The sequence below is a fragment of the Oncorhynchus mykiss genome, chromosome 7, assembly GCF_057628025.1.
Source record: "Oncorhynchus mykiss isolate SJ-2025 chromosome 7, ASM5762802v1, whole genome shotgun sequence".
Lineage (NCBI taxonomy): Eukaryota > Metazoa > Chordata > Actinopteri > Salmoniformes > Salmonidae > Oncorhynchus > Oncorhynchus mykiss.
The window spans coordinates 43,746,613-43,762,106 of NC_143028.1; the positions used below are offsets into that span (position 1 = coordinate 43,746,613).

Consider the following 15,494-nt stretch of genomic DNA (forward strand, 5'->3'; position numbering starts at 1 on the left):
CTTAGATACCCCATGGGGGCTGGTTTTGGGGTAATCAGTCAACTCTCTCTGTACTCTGGTTTACTGCTAGGCCAAGGCATAATACCGTTTGCGTGTAAAACAAACAACTACACAAGTCAACCAGGTTGAAAGCCCACTCTTTGATGCAGTAATGACGTGTGAGAAAGTCATGCTCTTTTTCCATGGTCAGTATGGATGGTATTATACACCATCTTGCCTATGCTGCTCGGTCATCGCTCATCCACACATTTATATGTACATATTCTTATTCTATCCCTTTACTTAGATTTGTGCGTATTAGGTAGTTGTTGTGGAATTGTTAGATTACTTGTTAGATATTACTGCACTGTCAGAACTAGAAGCACAAGCATTTCGCTACACTCGCATTAACATCTGCTAACCATGTGTATGTGCCCAATACAGTTTGATTTGGTCATGGTGGTGTTAGGATAGGTACTCTCCGTCTCTCACCAGACAAACTCCCTGCAGACAGAGCAGAAGGTGGGCTGTCCGAAGAAGGTGGCGGTGAATTCATGGTTCTTGATGAAGTGCACCTTGGGCTGTTTAATGGCTCTCCTTCGGTTCAGTGTCTTCGGCTCGTCCTCCACTTCGCGCATCTTCACTGTCGATTTAAACGCTGCTGGGGACACATGAAAATGATCAAGCTAATGATTCTATGTTCTCAGTCATACCATTGTGTCTGTGGGTGATATTGAGACATTTTGTTACAGTAGCTAGGATTCCATCCAATTAGCGACAGATTTTCATGCAAACATAAACAAATCTGCATAAAACTATATGCGCATTTTCAACCAGAATGTGTTTCCATCGAAATGACTTTTTGCGTATAAAAGGCTGTCCTTGTTGATGTAGTACACATAAAAATAACTTTGCTGTTAAAATCCCATGTACCAAATGAAAAATACAAAGTTAAATGGGTTTCCATGGCATTTTCAACTCTACCGATGGTTTTGTCACAACAACTGTTGCGTTATATAGCAAATGTGCCTACAATGGTTTTGGCACGTGCACTTTAAATCATCAGCTTGCAGCGGGTAGAGGCTACCCACATTATGAGATTATTATGGTTAACAGTGATATTATTACTGTCAAACGGCAGCCAAGCATCGATCATCATGTCACCTTCGATTATTGTAAAGGAGCATCAAAGCCTTGCACTTTCACCACCCTGTAAAGTTCTTCATAACTTATTTCATCTGTAGCCTAATAAACTGTATGGTTTCCCGAGTCAGAGTGGGCAGACCAAGTTTACTCCAATATGATGGTTTTTATTTCAATATTTGCACATAAAAAGGGGTTTCCAATCACCATTTCTTGCATAATACATTTTGCAGAGACAAAAAGATCCCACCATGTCGAACGAACAAATTGTCTGTTGGCATTTCCATCAGCCTGGTCGTGACTTTTTTCATGTGTCAGGTAAATCATCATGAAATGGTGGAAAACTGGTGATGGAAATGTTGTTACGTTGTTACAAATGGCACCTTGGTAAAAAAAATATATGTATATGGAATTGCAAAAATTCATGCACCTTGTATCTACATTGTTATATTCTAAACCTGCATAAGTTGAGTCTCAGAGTTAGAGATGATCTATTTGCTATAGAAATACCATTTATAAAACATCAACCATCAAATTGGGATAGATTAAGGAAAAGAGATCTACAGACTGAGGTCACACTTGTTTGACTTTCAGAGTAAACCGTGACGACCTTCTGGGAAATGTGGATGCAGCTGGAGGAAGCCAAGGGGGCTGGGTCAAAGGTCATGAAAAGAAAATGAGAGCGGCGTGAGAGAGGTAAACAAAGAAAATAAAAACTGATATGAGGACTGTGAGAAGACACAAAAGAGAGTGAGGGAGGACACAGACAGACGGGAAGATGAATAGATCGAGAAGAAGAAAAAAAGATCTCATTCCATTGACTGGTGTGTATGTTGAGAGAGGGGTTGGTCCTGCCTGCCAACTCTGGATACAGGCTGGTGACAGAGTCAGGCAGAGAGGGCTACTCAGACACACAGGCCTAAATATACCACAGTCTGGGCTGCATTTCAGGAAACCTGCAGAGAGAGGGGGGTATGATGGATGCTGCTGCAGCCTAGCCTAGCCCGGGCCAAGCCAGAGCAGTTTCAGCCTGACTGGGACACTCCCACATACAGCCTCTCCCTAGGCCTGGGTCATATGCCAGCTGTAGATACACACACACTACCCCTTTCAGGGCCTGCAGGGCTTCTGGGCTAGGCTGAGCTCAATGTGACGAGCTGGCCTGGCAGACTTGTGCAGCAGCATATTTCTCTAAATCAAATCAAATATATTTCTCACATGCGCCGAATACAACAAGTGCAGACTTTACCATGAAATGCTTACTTACGAGCCCTTTTCCAACAATGCAGTTGCAATGTAAGAAAATTAACAAATGTATAGAAATAAAATATTAACATAATAAAATAACAATAACGAGGCTATATGTAAGGAGTACCTATTGAGTCAGTGTACTAGAGTTTGAGGGAGTTGGGTGAGTGATTGAGCTAATATGTAGGTAGGGGGTGAAAAGCAGATTAAGTGTTCAGCAGTTTATTGGCTTTGGGGTAGAAGCTGTTCAGGAGCCTTTTGGTCCTCGACTTGGCACCCCAGGACCACTTGCCGTGCGGTCGCAGAGAGAACAGACTAAGTTGGGTGGCTGGAGTCTTTGACAATTTGTAGGGCCTTCCTCTGACACCACCTGGTATAGAGATCCTGGATGGCAGAGAGCTCGGCCCCAGTGATGTACTGAGGTATACGCACTACACTCTGTAGAGCCTTGCGGTGATGCAGCCAGTCAAGCCTACCGCTGTTGCCTACCATCACCACCTGGGGGCGTCCCGTCAGAAAGTCCAATATCCAATTACAGAGGGAGGTGTTTAATCCCAGGATCCTTATCTTAGTGATGCGCTTGGAGGGCACTATGGTGTTGAATGCTGAGCTGTAGTCAATGAACCACATTCTAAGTGTTGCTTTTGTCCAGGTTGGTAAAAGGCAGTGTGGAGTGCAATAGAGATTGCGTCATCTGTGGATCTGTTGGGGCGGTATGTGAATTGGAGTGGGTCCAGGGTAAGCATTTTCTTGTTTGCTTATGGCCTTATACAGCTCGTTGAGTGCAGTTTCCGTGCCAGCATCGGTTTGTGGTGGTAAATAGACAACTATAAAAAAATAAAACTCTCTGGGTAAATAGTGTGGTCTACAGCTTATCTATAGCGCCGCCGCCTCCGAGTGACGGGGATTTGGGCCCGTTCTGGGATGAGCATTATGTCCTTTCCCTCTGATTCGTTGAAATAGAAGTCCTTATCCAAATTGAGGTTATTGATCTCTGTTTTGATGTCAAGAAGCTCTTTTCAATCATATGAAACATGCTAGGAGCAGCGCAAAAGAAAAACACACAAAATAGCACAATTGATCAGGAGCAGCTTTGAGTATGACTAGCTTTGAGTGGCGCAGTGCTAGAGGCGTCACTACAGACGGTGATTGGGAGTCCCATAGGGCGGCGCACTGTTGGCCCAGTGTTGTCCGGGTTAGGGAGGGTTTGGCCGGGGGGGGGGGGGGGTTTACTTGGCTTACTGCGCTCTAGCGACTCCCTGTGGAGAGCCGGGTGCCTGCAGGCTGACCATGGTCGTCAGTTGAAAGACTATTTCCTCCCACACATTGGTGCGGCTGGCTTCCGCGTTAAACGGATGGGTGTTAAGAAGCGCAGCTTGGTGGGTCATGTTTCGGAAGACACATAACTCAACCTTCGCCTCCCGAGCCAGTTGGGAAGTTGCAGCAATGAGACAAGATATAATGAAATAATTATAATAATAAAAATGTTTAACTATTGTTCAGGAGCCCGTAAAATGGCGGCCATCCCCTCCAGCACGATTATCCATATACCATTAGAGGCCACTGTTTACTGTCTAACCAGTGTTTATGAGTGCTAGAGAGTACAGAGAGAGACAGAGAGATATACAGTAAGTGTCACATTGAGAGCATGTATGTTTGGGCTACTACCTGCTGTGTCTGTGTCCTGCGTAAAGAACTGGATGGCCATTTGAACCTTCCCAGAAGGCTGCAGGTCTACCCAGAATTCAGCACAGCCATTGCCCTTCTTACAGCGCTCGGCCAGCACGGACACGCCCACCGTGGCCTCGGCCAATGGTTCCTCTGTGGTCTTCATCAGAATCACCTGCAGGACACGGCCCTCGCAGATGTGGGCGTCGAAACAGGACTTCCAGGCTGGGTACATAGTGGGTTTCCTCTGGACCAGGGTCTTCCCTCGCTCTGGAGAGCGAGAGGAGAGAGAGAGGGAGATGAGTTACACTACTACATACAGATTACACATGTGCTTGTCACAAAGTGTGGTTGTGTACATGTGAAAGGCAGGGAGAGAGAGAAAAAGGTGAGAGTGAGAGGTGTGTGTATATACAGTTTGGTAGTACTCTATGGGTAGTGCTACTGACCAGTGCTGAGGGACTCCTTCATCTTAATGGCACAGAAGGGATCGTTAGTCAGGGGGGGCAGGACCCCCACATCAAACGCATTAAAGGCGATGCGCAGGAAGGGCTCCATGGTGACCACTCAGTCAGCAGCCTCCTGTAAAACAGACACAGACAGGGTTACAATTATGAAAGACATAAGGCTGCACAGCACAAACAAACACTCAACACATATCCTAAAAACACGAAAGGCACAGCTGTGGTCCACCAAAGAGACAGGAAATACAGAGGAAGTGGAAGGTACCCACTGTCACGTACCATGCTAAAATAACACCCTACATTGTGACATCGGAGGGGAGAGAGACCATTGTGAAAGACTCAGAAGAAGAAGAAATTCCTCTCCTGTCCCAGGGACTATGTGAGAGAGTTGGAGAGAGAGAGCAATATAAGACAGCGGGAGAAGAAGAAAGAATCAGACAGAAAATCATTGGGATCAGAAACACACGCCACATTAAGTCACAGAGAGGGAGAGTGCTCTAAATTTGGTCCGCCGGCTTTTCCTTTCCCTCCGCCAATAGTTTTTTGTTGGCCGACTTAGACACGCCTTTGAGATGTAGTCATAGGGGTCCTTCCCTGGGTCATAGGGCCAACCAAATCCCTACACCTGCAAAAACCTTATCGAAACCCAGAAAGGACGAGGTCGGTTTTGACGATATAGTGACTAAAACCTCTACCAAAGCGGAGACCAGGAGCATAGAGGAAAGAGCACAGCAACACAAAAGATTGTGGCCAGCATGCTGATTGTGGACTCCACAATCTTACAGACCACAAAAGGCCTGACAATGTTTCCCATACAGCTTCAAAGCTAAACAAACCACATTTTTTCATGAAGGCTGCACTCACTGTCAAAGGATCCATGACGTTGGCTAGATAAATGTGAACTGGCAAGTCCAGTAAGACTGCCCACTCATCAGCTTACTGCTACCAACAATTTGAAAAGGTGACAGCAGTTTCCCGGATTAGGACACCTTTTGTTCCTACATGTCATTTCGGGGAATCAATGTCTTTCATAACCCAACAGGTTTAATTAGGGCTGGGAATTGTCAGGGACCTCATGATATAATACTATCACGATAGGTGCCGATACAATATGTATTGCAATTTGCACGATTGTCTATATATTGAGATTTCAATGTTCCAAATAAATTGCTCTATAAAAATAAAGAGAGTTGCACACTATATACAGTACGAGTCAATGGTTAGGACACACCTACTCAGTCAAGGGTTTTTCTTTATTTGTACTATTTTCTACATTGTAGAATAATATTGAAGACATCAAAACTACGATAACACATATGGAATCATGTAGTAACCAACAAAAAAAGTGTTAAACAAATCAAAATATATTTTATTTTAGATTCTTCAAAGGAGCCAGCCACCCTTTGCCTTGATAACAGCTTTGGACACTCTTGGCATTCTCGCCACCAGCTTCACCTGGAATGCTTTTTCCAACAGACTGTGTAAAATCAGGAATTTCATGGTCAAATTGTTGCAAAGAAACCACTACTAAAAAGGACACCAATAATAAGAAGAGACTTGCTAGGGCCAAGAAACACAAGCAATGGACATTAGACCGGTGGAAATCTGTCCTTCAGTCTGATGAGTCAAAATGTGAGATTTTTGGTTCCAAACGCTGTGTCTTTGTGAGACACAGAGTAGGTGAACGGATGATTGCCGCATGTGTGTTTCCCACCGTGAAGCATGGAGGAAGAGGAGGTGTGATGGTGCTTTGTGATTTTATTTAGAATTCTAGAATTCACACTTAACCGGCATGGCTACCACAGCATTCTGCAGCGATACACCATCCCATCTGGTTTGTGCTTAATGGGACTATCATTTGTTTTTCAAAAGGACAATGACCCAACATTTGCTGTGTAAGGGCTATTTGACCAAGATGGAGAGTGATGGAGTGCTGCATCAGATGACCAGGTCTCCACAATCACCTGACCTCAACCCAATTGAGATGTTTGGGATGAGTTGGACCGCAGAGTGAAGGAAAAGCAGCCAACAAGTGCTTAGCATATGTGGGAACTCCTTCAAGACTGTTGGAAAATCATTCCTCATGAAGCTGGTTGAGAGAATGCCAAGAGTGTGCAAAGCTGTCATGAAGGGAAAGGGTGGCTACTTTGAAGAATCTAAAATATTGGATTTGTGTAACACTTTTTTTGGTTACTACATGTTCCCATATGTGTTAGTTCATAGTCAATGTCTTCACTATTATTCTACAATGTAGAAAATAGTCAAAATAAAGAAAAACCCTTGACTGAGTAGGTGTGCCCAAACTTTTGACTGGTACTCCATATATGAGTATGCGACTCTTTATTTTTATAGCTTACATTTTATTCACTGTTAGTCAGCACCTCTAAACTAAATACATTTCTCTGTGTGTGCGCCAGCTCCTGGTTTACATTACCCAAATATATTGCTCATCCTGTCTGCTGCAGAGGGACAAGAGAGAGCCATGAGAAAACTGCTGAAAGTGTAGATTTCCCCCCACCCCAATTAAAAAAAGATAAGAGGGTGCAGACAACTAGCGCAAAAAATAATATTGCGAGATCGTCAAAACTATACGATATATCGTCAAAAATAACATGCAGCTGTATCCATTTCCCCCTCTCCACTAAGGCTAATGGTAAGTGAGTGAATGGTGAACTACCTTCTTACATAAGAAAGGCTTCTTCAGAACGAAACATTTGAACAGCAGAGCTACAGTTCGTCACAGAGCTAACGTTAGCATGCCAAAGAGGGAGGCGGCATTAGCCTACATCATAATTCCCCAAGCAGCCATGAAATCCTACAGAATTCCCTCAAGAATTTCCACACAGCCGTTTTCTTGTGAGCTTTGTGTTGTAGCTACTCCACTTCCCTCTTTTCAGTGTTTGTGGCAATACTCATGTGGATTAACAAGTAGTGATTTCAGTGAAGTACTACTCCCCCGTAACCAAACTAATGTGACATCTCGTGACTCCAGCCACTCAGAAGTCCTGTGGCTGTTCTTATCAAAGCGTTGTGTGTTGGCACAGTGTGGTATTAGCTAAGGATATGATATGGTCTTATCCTTTAACTTCTCTGCAACATAACATACAGTATGTACTGCCAATGTAGTGGTACACGTGTCCTTGTGTGTAAAGAGATAAATAATTCAGACACTGCTTTGTGTTCATGCTCATTTTTACATTATTGCATGTCAGTCATTATCTGGGTTAGTCATATAGACTGGAACACCTTGTGGCATTGAGGAGCATTCAGCTCACAGTTACTGGTATTGTACATGTCTGAAGTCAGAACAGGTTCTGGTTTCATTAGGTTAACTAATGGTACTGCTCTCACTCCCTCCCTCTCCGGGACTTAAAGTGAACTGTGAATCTGATCCCATTGAGGGATAGTAGTTAGTAGGGTTGGGTGATATCCCGATTTTCATACCGTTTCTGTACCATACCAGGGTATACAGTATTACCAAATGTGCACCCAAAACATGATAGGCAGCGGGGATCTTGAGCCAGGAGGGGATTGAATGCATCGGCTGTAACCAAGAAGCTTGACATCTAACCACTTAGCTAGCAAGTTAGCAAACCAAATGCATAGCTGGAGCCCTGAGCTGGATACAAGTTATTTGACACTGCTTAGATTTCTTATAGTTATAAGCAGTGACACAGCATGTATTGAAAATCATACCATCGGGTATTTTGAAATACCCCGGTATACAGTATATCACCCGAGCCTAATAGCCTGAGGTCAAGAGGGCTGAAACAGCTGTGAGTGAAACTCTCCCACTGTCTTCCTCCGCCCACGCGCTACCCATGCAGATAAACACAAAAGATATGGTTGCATGGGAAATTGGGAATCCCTGCTTCCGGAAGTAGACTTTGGAGTCGACTTGGAAATAAGCCCAAAAGCAACTAAAGACTGGATGCCAGCGGTCTGAAACAGCTACAGTACATTGCATAACATTGATATATACCATAGACATAGTAAATACATTTGCGCTCTCTTGTAGACTGGCAGCCATTTGCACACAACGTTGTAAAAGAGATCTGTTGTCTCCCCAGAGAGTCTGGAAAAAGTGTGCACAAGCAGCCGGGGAGGGAGTGTGCAAAAATAACAGGAGAGAGGAAAGAGAGACGGAGGGAAACAGCGGAGGTGGGCAGCATACTGAAAGCCAGGCTAGTGGACAGGAGTGAAAATCAAACATTAGCGACATATACAGTCTTCAGACCTCTCGAGAGTGGAGTCACAGAGACGTCCACTTGAAGAGGCTGTGGGTAGAATAGGTTTCTCTGTGTGTGTGTTTTCTTTAGGGAATATGACTTGGAGCCAGAGGGCCTCAACTGTGCCATTTAGATTAGGCACTCAAGTAACTATTTAGCTGTTGTGCTGAAATTAAAGGGCCAGAGTAACCATAAATATAAAACTAAAATATCGCATTTAGGTACAGTACGTGTTAATATACACTGAGTGTACAGAACATTAAGAACACCTGCTCTTTCCATGACAGACTGACTAGGTGAACCCAGGTGAAAGTGATGATCCCTTATTGATGTCACTTAAATCGACTTCAAATCAGTATAGATGAAGGGGAGGAGACAGGTTAAGGACGGATTTTTAATCATTGAGACAATTCAGATATGGATTGTGTATGTGTGCTATTCAGCGGGTGAATGGGCAAGACAAAAGATGTAAGTGCATTTAAACGGGGTATGGTAGTAGGTGCCAGGTGCACCGGTTTGACTGTATCAAGAACTGCAACGCTGCTGGGTTTTTCACACTCAACAGTTTCCTGTGTGTATCAAGAATGGTCTACCACCCATAGGACACCAAGCCAACTTGACTCATCCATGGGAAGTATTGGAGTCAACATTGGCCAGCATCCCTGTGGAAAGCTTGACACCTTTTAAAGTCCATGCCCCGACAAATTGAGGCTGTTCTTAGGGCAAAAAGGGGGGTGCAACTCAATATTAGGAAGGTGTTCTCAATGTATATATCTTGAGGGAAGGAATATTCAGTGGAACAACACAGACCAGTGTACATTCGTAGAAAGGTTGGCATTCAAGAGAGATGTCATTAGAGAGGGAGGCAGTGGCCTCAGCACTAAGCACAGGGCTCTGCCCAAGCAGGACTGGCAGGTTTAGACTGGGAGCTTCTGTTTGGCTCAATCATCATTACGTTCAGCTGATCTGCTATCTACAGTATGGGACAGGGGCAATGGCAATGACTGCGTTTCCATCATGTCATCATGCAGTGTTTCAGTAGCTGTTGACTCCTGGCTGCTACCTACATACATGGATGAGTAAAGTAATCTTTGCCTGCTCATAGTTGGTTAAAGTCACATGATGCACACCAGATGTTATCAATGTCACCGGCTGATGTCCACTGAAACACTTATCTTCCATCTTTTAGACTACAAAAGCACAGATACATGTACCTGCAACTTTTACATGTTGATGTTAGGAGGGTGGCTGGAGATAATGAATTTGATGTTGAAAAATTGTGAAAATTCCCTTTAAAGCTGGAATCCTTCATGGTGAAACTGCCACGTCCATTTGCGATATTACATTAACAAAACATTTACTGAAAACAAAGAAAACCCAATAACAATTACAATGTCTGTGGGGCGCCGTTTCCCTCTACTGTGGATGCCATATTTGGGGCGGCAGGTAGCCTAGTGGTTAGAGTGTTGGACTAGTGACTGAAAGGTTGCAAGATCAAATCCCCGAGCTGACAAGGTAAAAATCTGTCGTTCTGCCCCTGTTCCTAGGCCGCATTTGAAAATAAGAATTTGTTATTTACCGACTTGCCTAGTTAAATAAAATGTCAAATAAAAATATATGAGTTGAGGCTGATAAGGAGTTCCAGGAGAATACAGATGACTAGGTTTATAAAGGTGAACAGCTGAGGGAATTTCCACATGTAAAATGTTTCAACCATTTTCCATCCTAAAAATTAGGACTAAGCTTAGATGGAACACAAATGGAAAAGAGGTTTTAGGAAACATCTTGCAGAAAAAGTATTTAAAAAGTATTAGAAATACATTAAAGCACAATAATGTTGAAGAACCCTGCCAACTATCAACATTTATATTTAGATTAGCAGAAATGATTTGCCTTCTGTAAATTGAAGAAATATTACCTAGTGTCTTGTCTTTCTGTTACCAAAACCCCACATATCTTTAAGATATTTTCAAATGTTGTCCTTCATGAGGAGGGAGGATAATGAGAGTTCACAGTGACTAAAATGTGTCATTCTGTTACCAAAGCTGTCAACAAGGCAAAGGGCGACTACTTTGAAGAATCTCAAATATATTTTGATTTGTTTAACACTTTTTTGCTTATTACTACATGATTCCAATGTGTTATTTCATAGTGTTGACAACGTAGAAAATAGTCAAAATAAAGAAAAACCCTTGAATGAGTAGGTGTGTCCAAGCTTTTGACTGGTACTGTAGTTTTTAGCCTGAGCACTGCTGCGTGAGGGAGAGGCTGGCACTATATTGCTGCAGCTGCGGAGGTTATACGGGGCAAGCAGACAACTCTGCTACAGCTAAGAGTAGCTTGAGGCCACATGCTGCACTTTCTCCCCAACCCCATTCCGTTAAAAGAACAGCTCGTTGTAGACTACTCCTTCTCATTTCGCTAAATGTTATATTGCATTAGTGAACTCTCACTCCACTTGCTACATACACATTGAGCCTCTCTTTGCCACTTTGACTGGCCAAACAAAACAACAAGCTACACGTGTGAAGGCTACATGTCTTTTTATGGGGGCACAACGCACATCATAAAAAAGACATTGAAAAGTTTTACATTTTCTTAAATGTATTATTTGAAATTTCATGGTAAATCCTTGTATGTACCAATGTCACAAGCATATTTTAATTTCATTTAGAAATATACTTTTCAGGGTTAAAATCAGGTCAAAATAGGCCTATATATTTTTTTAGCTCGCAAAAATTAATACTAACAAAACTATTTGAATACTAACGTTCGTTCAAAAATGTGAATAACAGTGCACATCCCTATGACAAACCAGTTGGGTCACCTGCTACTGTCCTCCCCTCCACTGGCATACTGTCATGTTCAGCTCCTAACTATTCTCTTATCATAACTGTCATCTGGTGGTCAAAGCAAGACTGTGAAAACAGTCTGGACAACCCCTCCCTCTCTCCATTTACTGTAAACAGCCCTCTCACCCACTGAGCACCAACCTTCCACTCTCTCCACTTACTGTAAACAGCCCTCTCACCCACTGAGCACCAACCTTCCACTCTCTCCACTTACTGTAAACATCCCTCTCACCCACTGAGCACCAACCTTCCACTCTCTCCATTTACTGTAAACAGCCCTCTCACCCACTGAGCACCAACCTTCCACTCTCTCCATTTACTGTAAACAGCCCTCTCACCCACTGAGCACCAACCTTCCACTCTCTCCATTTACTGTAAACAGCCCTCTCACCCACTGAGCACCAACTGTCCACTCTCTCCATTTACTGTAAACAGCCCTCTCACCAACTGAGCACCAACCTTCCACTCTCTCCACTTACTGTAAACAGCCCTCTCATCCATGAGCACCAACCTTCCACTCTCTCCATTTACTGTAAACAGCCCTCTCACCCACTGAGCACCAACCTTCCACTCTCTCCACTTACTGTAAACAGCCCTCTCACCCACTGAGCACCAAACTTCCACTCTCTCCAGTTACTGTAAACAGCCCTCTCACCCACTGAGCACCAACCTTCCACTCTGCAAATACCATTGGAGCTTCTTTGAAAAACACCCTAAATCAAAGACTTAGTGTTCTGCTCTTATTATACAGATACAGGTGAAAGGTGGGACTAGGTGGGCGGAAAGACCTGCTTTAAAGGGGCAGGTCAGTTAAAATGTGGAGTTTTGTGTTTTATATATATGTCCACAATATGAGGTTGGAAAAATACTGTGAAATGGTGAACAGTATGATAATGCCCCTTTAGTGTAAGAGCTGTTTGAAAACACCGGCTGAAATTTCAGCTTGTTTGGCTGGGTGAGGTTTTTGGACATATAATTTAATAAACCAATAACAAAAGAGAGTTAGCCCTGCTCTCTGCCAATAACATCTAGTTAAGGTTACACATCCCTCCCATTAGGCTCCTCCAATTAGGCCCCTCTCTCAGACCACTCCCAGACTGTCCGAGCAAAATTCTTGCTTGAGAAATTGCATTTTGCTATGAAATAATTTAAAACAGTAAAGTCATTCATTGTTACCCAGAAATTGTGATATTGAGATAGAAATGGCTGCATTGTACATTTTATTATTCAAAACCAAATGTTTATACACCTGTTCAAACCCCTTGCTGTTCTAATTTTACAGATGTGACAGGTTTTCCTGGTTCTCCAATCATACCCTGTGGATGCCATGCTAAGATTTGTGGGAAACCTCTCTGACCACACATACAGCAGGCTGTTTTAGGACAAAATGGGTGGACCCAAACAGCTGACCTGATGGTCTGTTTACTGTAGACGAATAAACAGTCTCATCTTCTTTTTCATCGCTCTACCAAACACGCTCTCTCTCATACTGGACACTGTCTGCTGCTGGGCTGGCTCAGGGTCTGTGTTGGCCTGTCCATTAATCAAAGTGCCTTGATGTGAATTCTCTGTTCAACAACAGAATATGGATCCGTCAATCTGTCTGAGTTCACAGTGAGTGTGTAGAGTACACAGGCCCCACCACAACCAAATGTTCACTCACCCGGGAAATATGACAAACACAGCTGGTGCACAATGTTAAGAATCAATCTTACACAAACCATTTCCCAAGCAGTGGGATTCCTCTAGCACCAGGATTATGAGATTAGAACCCAGGCTATTCCAGGCCAAGCTCAATTCAGTTCAAACAGCATTTTGTCACTCTGACTCCAAGACTGAGCAGCGAAGACTGTGTCCTCTGAACGGTAAAAGGCTCTCTGTGCTGTTGACAAAGTTCTACTTAGACCTAGATGGCCAGAGTGACTGGAACCTGAGATGTGAGAGAGAGAAACGTCTCCAACCAGAGGACAAGGAGGGTCTATTGAGCAGGGCCAGGCCCAGCCCTAGCAATTACAGTTAAGCTAACAGCCTCCACGCAATAATGAACCTGAACCTACGTCAGCCTGGATTAGATAATAGCTACTGTGTGTGTCAACTCAAAGAATAATGTTTTCTACTGAAGTTATTGCTCATTGTGACTGAAATTGCCATTTTGACTTTGGAAAAAAAGGGCGTCAGTGTAATTTACTACTCTATGTCTGTTAATACGTCATCTCTTTGTGTTAATATGGTTAAACTATATGGCAGCTGCTTGTGCAAGATAACCATATGTCCTTACACACAACTAGAGCAAGCATAAATTAGGTAGGGTGGGGGATAGTCTCATTTTGCCATGCCTCCAAAATCACATTGTTGTTTGGAGAATTCTGTATTGAATGGTCCACTGGCTCCCAGATGCAAGATTTTGATTGGCTGTTACATTTCAAGAACCCTCCCTCTTCTGCTTGAACACTCTCAAAGAAAAGAGACATGTTGGTGAGTTTACCTACAGGCTATGGTAAAAGTGTAGTGTATCAAGTGTGGCCAACAGTCTGTGATTTATTGAAAGTGGATAAATGGATGGTAATAGTAGTTTCACAATAATCAACGATCAGGTTTGTATTCTGAAGGAATAGCAGGCACATACCCTTCTTCTCACTTTGACCTGTGTAAGAAAATTGCCAAGGGTGAATACACAATTGTCTTCTGGACTCCGGAAACTTTAATTGGCTCAGAGAAATGGTGAGGCCTACTTCAAACGTCATTGTTCCACGAGCGTCTCATTGGATTGGCTGTCGATGAGGTCCACACAATGGTTCAATGGTGATTTGGGGGGAGGGGGGGGGGGGGGGGGGGGGGTGTGGAGGTATGGCTATGTGGTGAGAGAGGGAGTGGTGAGTGGATATGGTTGCAGCTATGTGGGGTGGGGGGCATGCCATGTGTATGTAAATTTTTTGTCCATTAAAATAACATCAAATGGATCAGAAATACAGTGCAGACATTGTTAATGTTGTAAATGACTATTGTAGCTGGAACCCGCAGATTTTTAATGGAATATCTACATAGACGTACTGAGGCCCATTATCAGCAACCATCACTCCTGTGTTCCAATGGCATGTTGTGTTAGCTAATCCAAGTTCATCATTTTAAAAAGGTTCATTGATCATTAGAAAACCTTTTTCCAATTATGTTAGCACAGCTGAAAAATGTTGTTCTGATTAAAGAAGCAATAAAACTGGCCTTTTAGACTAGTTGAGTATCGGGAGCATCAGGTGTTCATGGGAGTGTCTCTGTTTATTGCACATCAGCCAATGAGGGTACCTGTGACAGAATTGTCAACTTTCTGGGCGCAATTCTTTTAATTTTCTGAAATGAGGAAAAAATGATGTGCTCTGCCCATTACTGAAATGAGACATGCAATAGCCTTACTGTCTATCACCACTGAGGTTTTGGAGGATGATGAACACTTGAGTGATGATGATTTATGACAACTTAGGGCTTTGGATTAATACTGTAGGCATTGTCTCATCTGCTTAACACTTCAAAAGCCTTACAGTATGTAGTCTAAGATATTATTGTTGTGGAAACAGGCCCTTTTACCATTGAGCTGTATGGAAGAGTAGAATGTATGCCATACACACACTGTAAATAAATAATTTAGCTTAAAGATTTGTTCTAATACTCATTTATCTAAAGCAGTGGTTCCCAACCTTTTTTGGTTACTGTACCACTAACTGAATGATGTGCATTTTACCAGTAAGCCTATGGTCTCATGAATCCACTGTACCCCCTGTGGATAAGCCAAGTACCCCCGGTTGGGAACCACTGATTTAAAGTATAGAGTGGGCCAAGATGTGACCTGTCACCCATAGTTACCTGTTCATAAAGTTATTTTTTTAATCTTTTGCTTTTCACTTGACCAATAAAATCCA

At 43.1% G+C, this 15,494-nt stretch overlaps 1 protein-coding gene across 2 annotated transcripts in view; it reads right to left on the reverse strand.

Annotated features, from left to right (window-relative positions):
• LOC110527955 (protein kinase C delta type) overlaps positions 1-15,494 on the reverse strand; it is a 38,444-nt gene that overhangs the window by 10,478 nt on the left and 12,472 nt on the right. The window contains exons 2-4 of one of the 2 annotated variants that reach the window (XM_036983441.2): positions 4,488-4,620; positions 4,039-4,308; positions 472-637 (exon numbers count right to left, since the gene is read on the reverse strand). In XM_036983441.2, coding sequence (XP_036839336.1) covers positions 472-637; positions 4,039-4,308; positions 4,488-4,596 — 545 coding nt within the window. In that variant the 5' untranslated portion in view covers positions 4,597-4,620. Of the gene's footprint in view, positions 1-471; positions 641-4,038; positions 4,309-4,487; positions 4,621-15,494 lie in introns of both variants that reach the window. The other variant, XM_036983439.2, reaches the window with a different exon arrangement.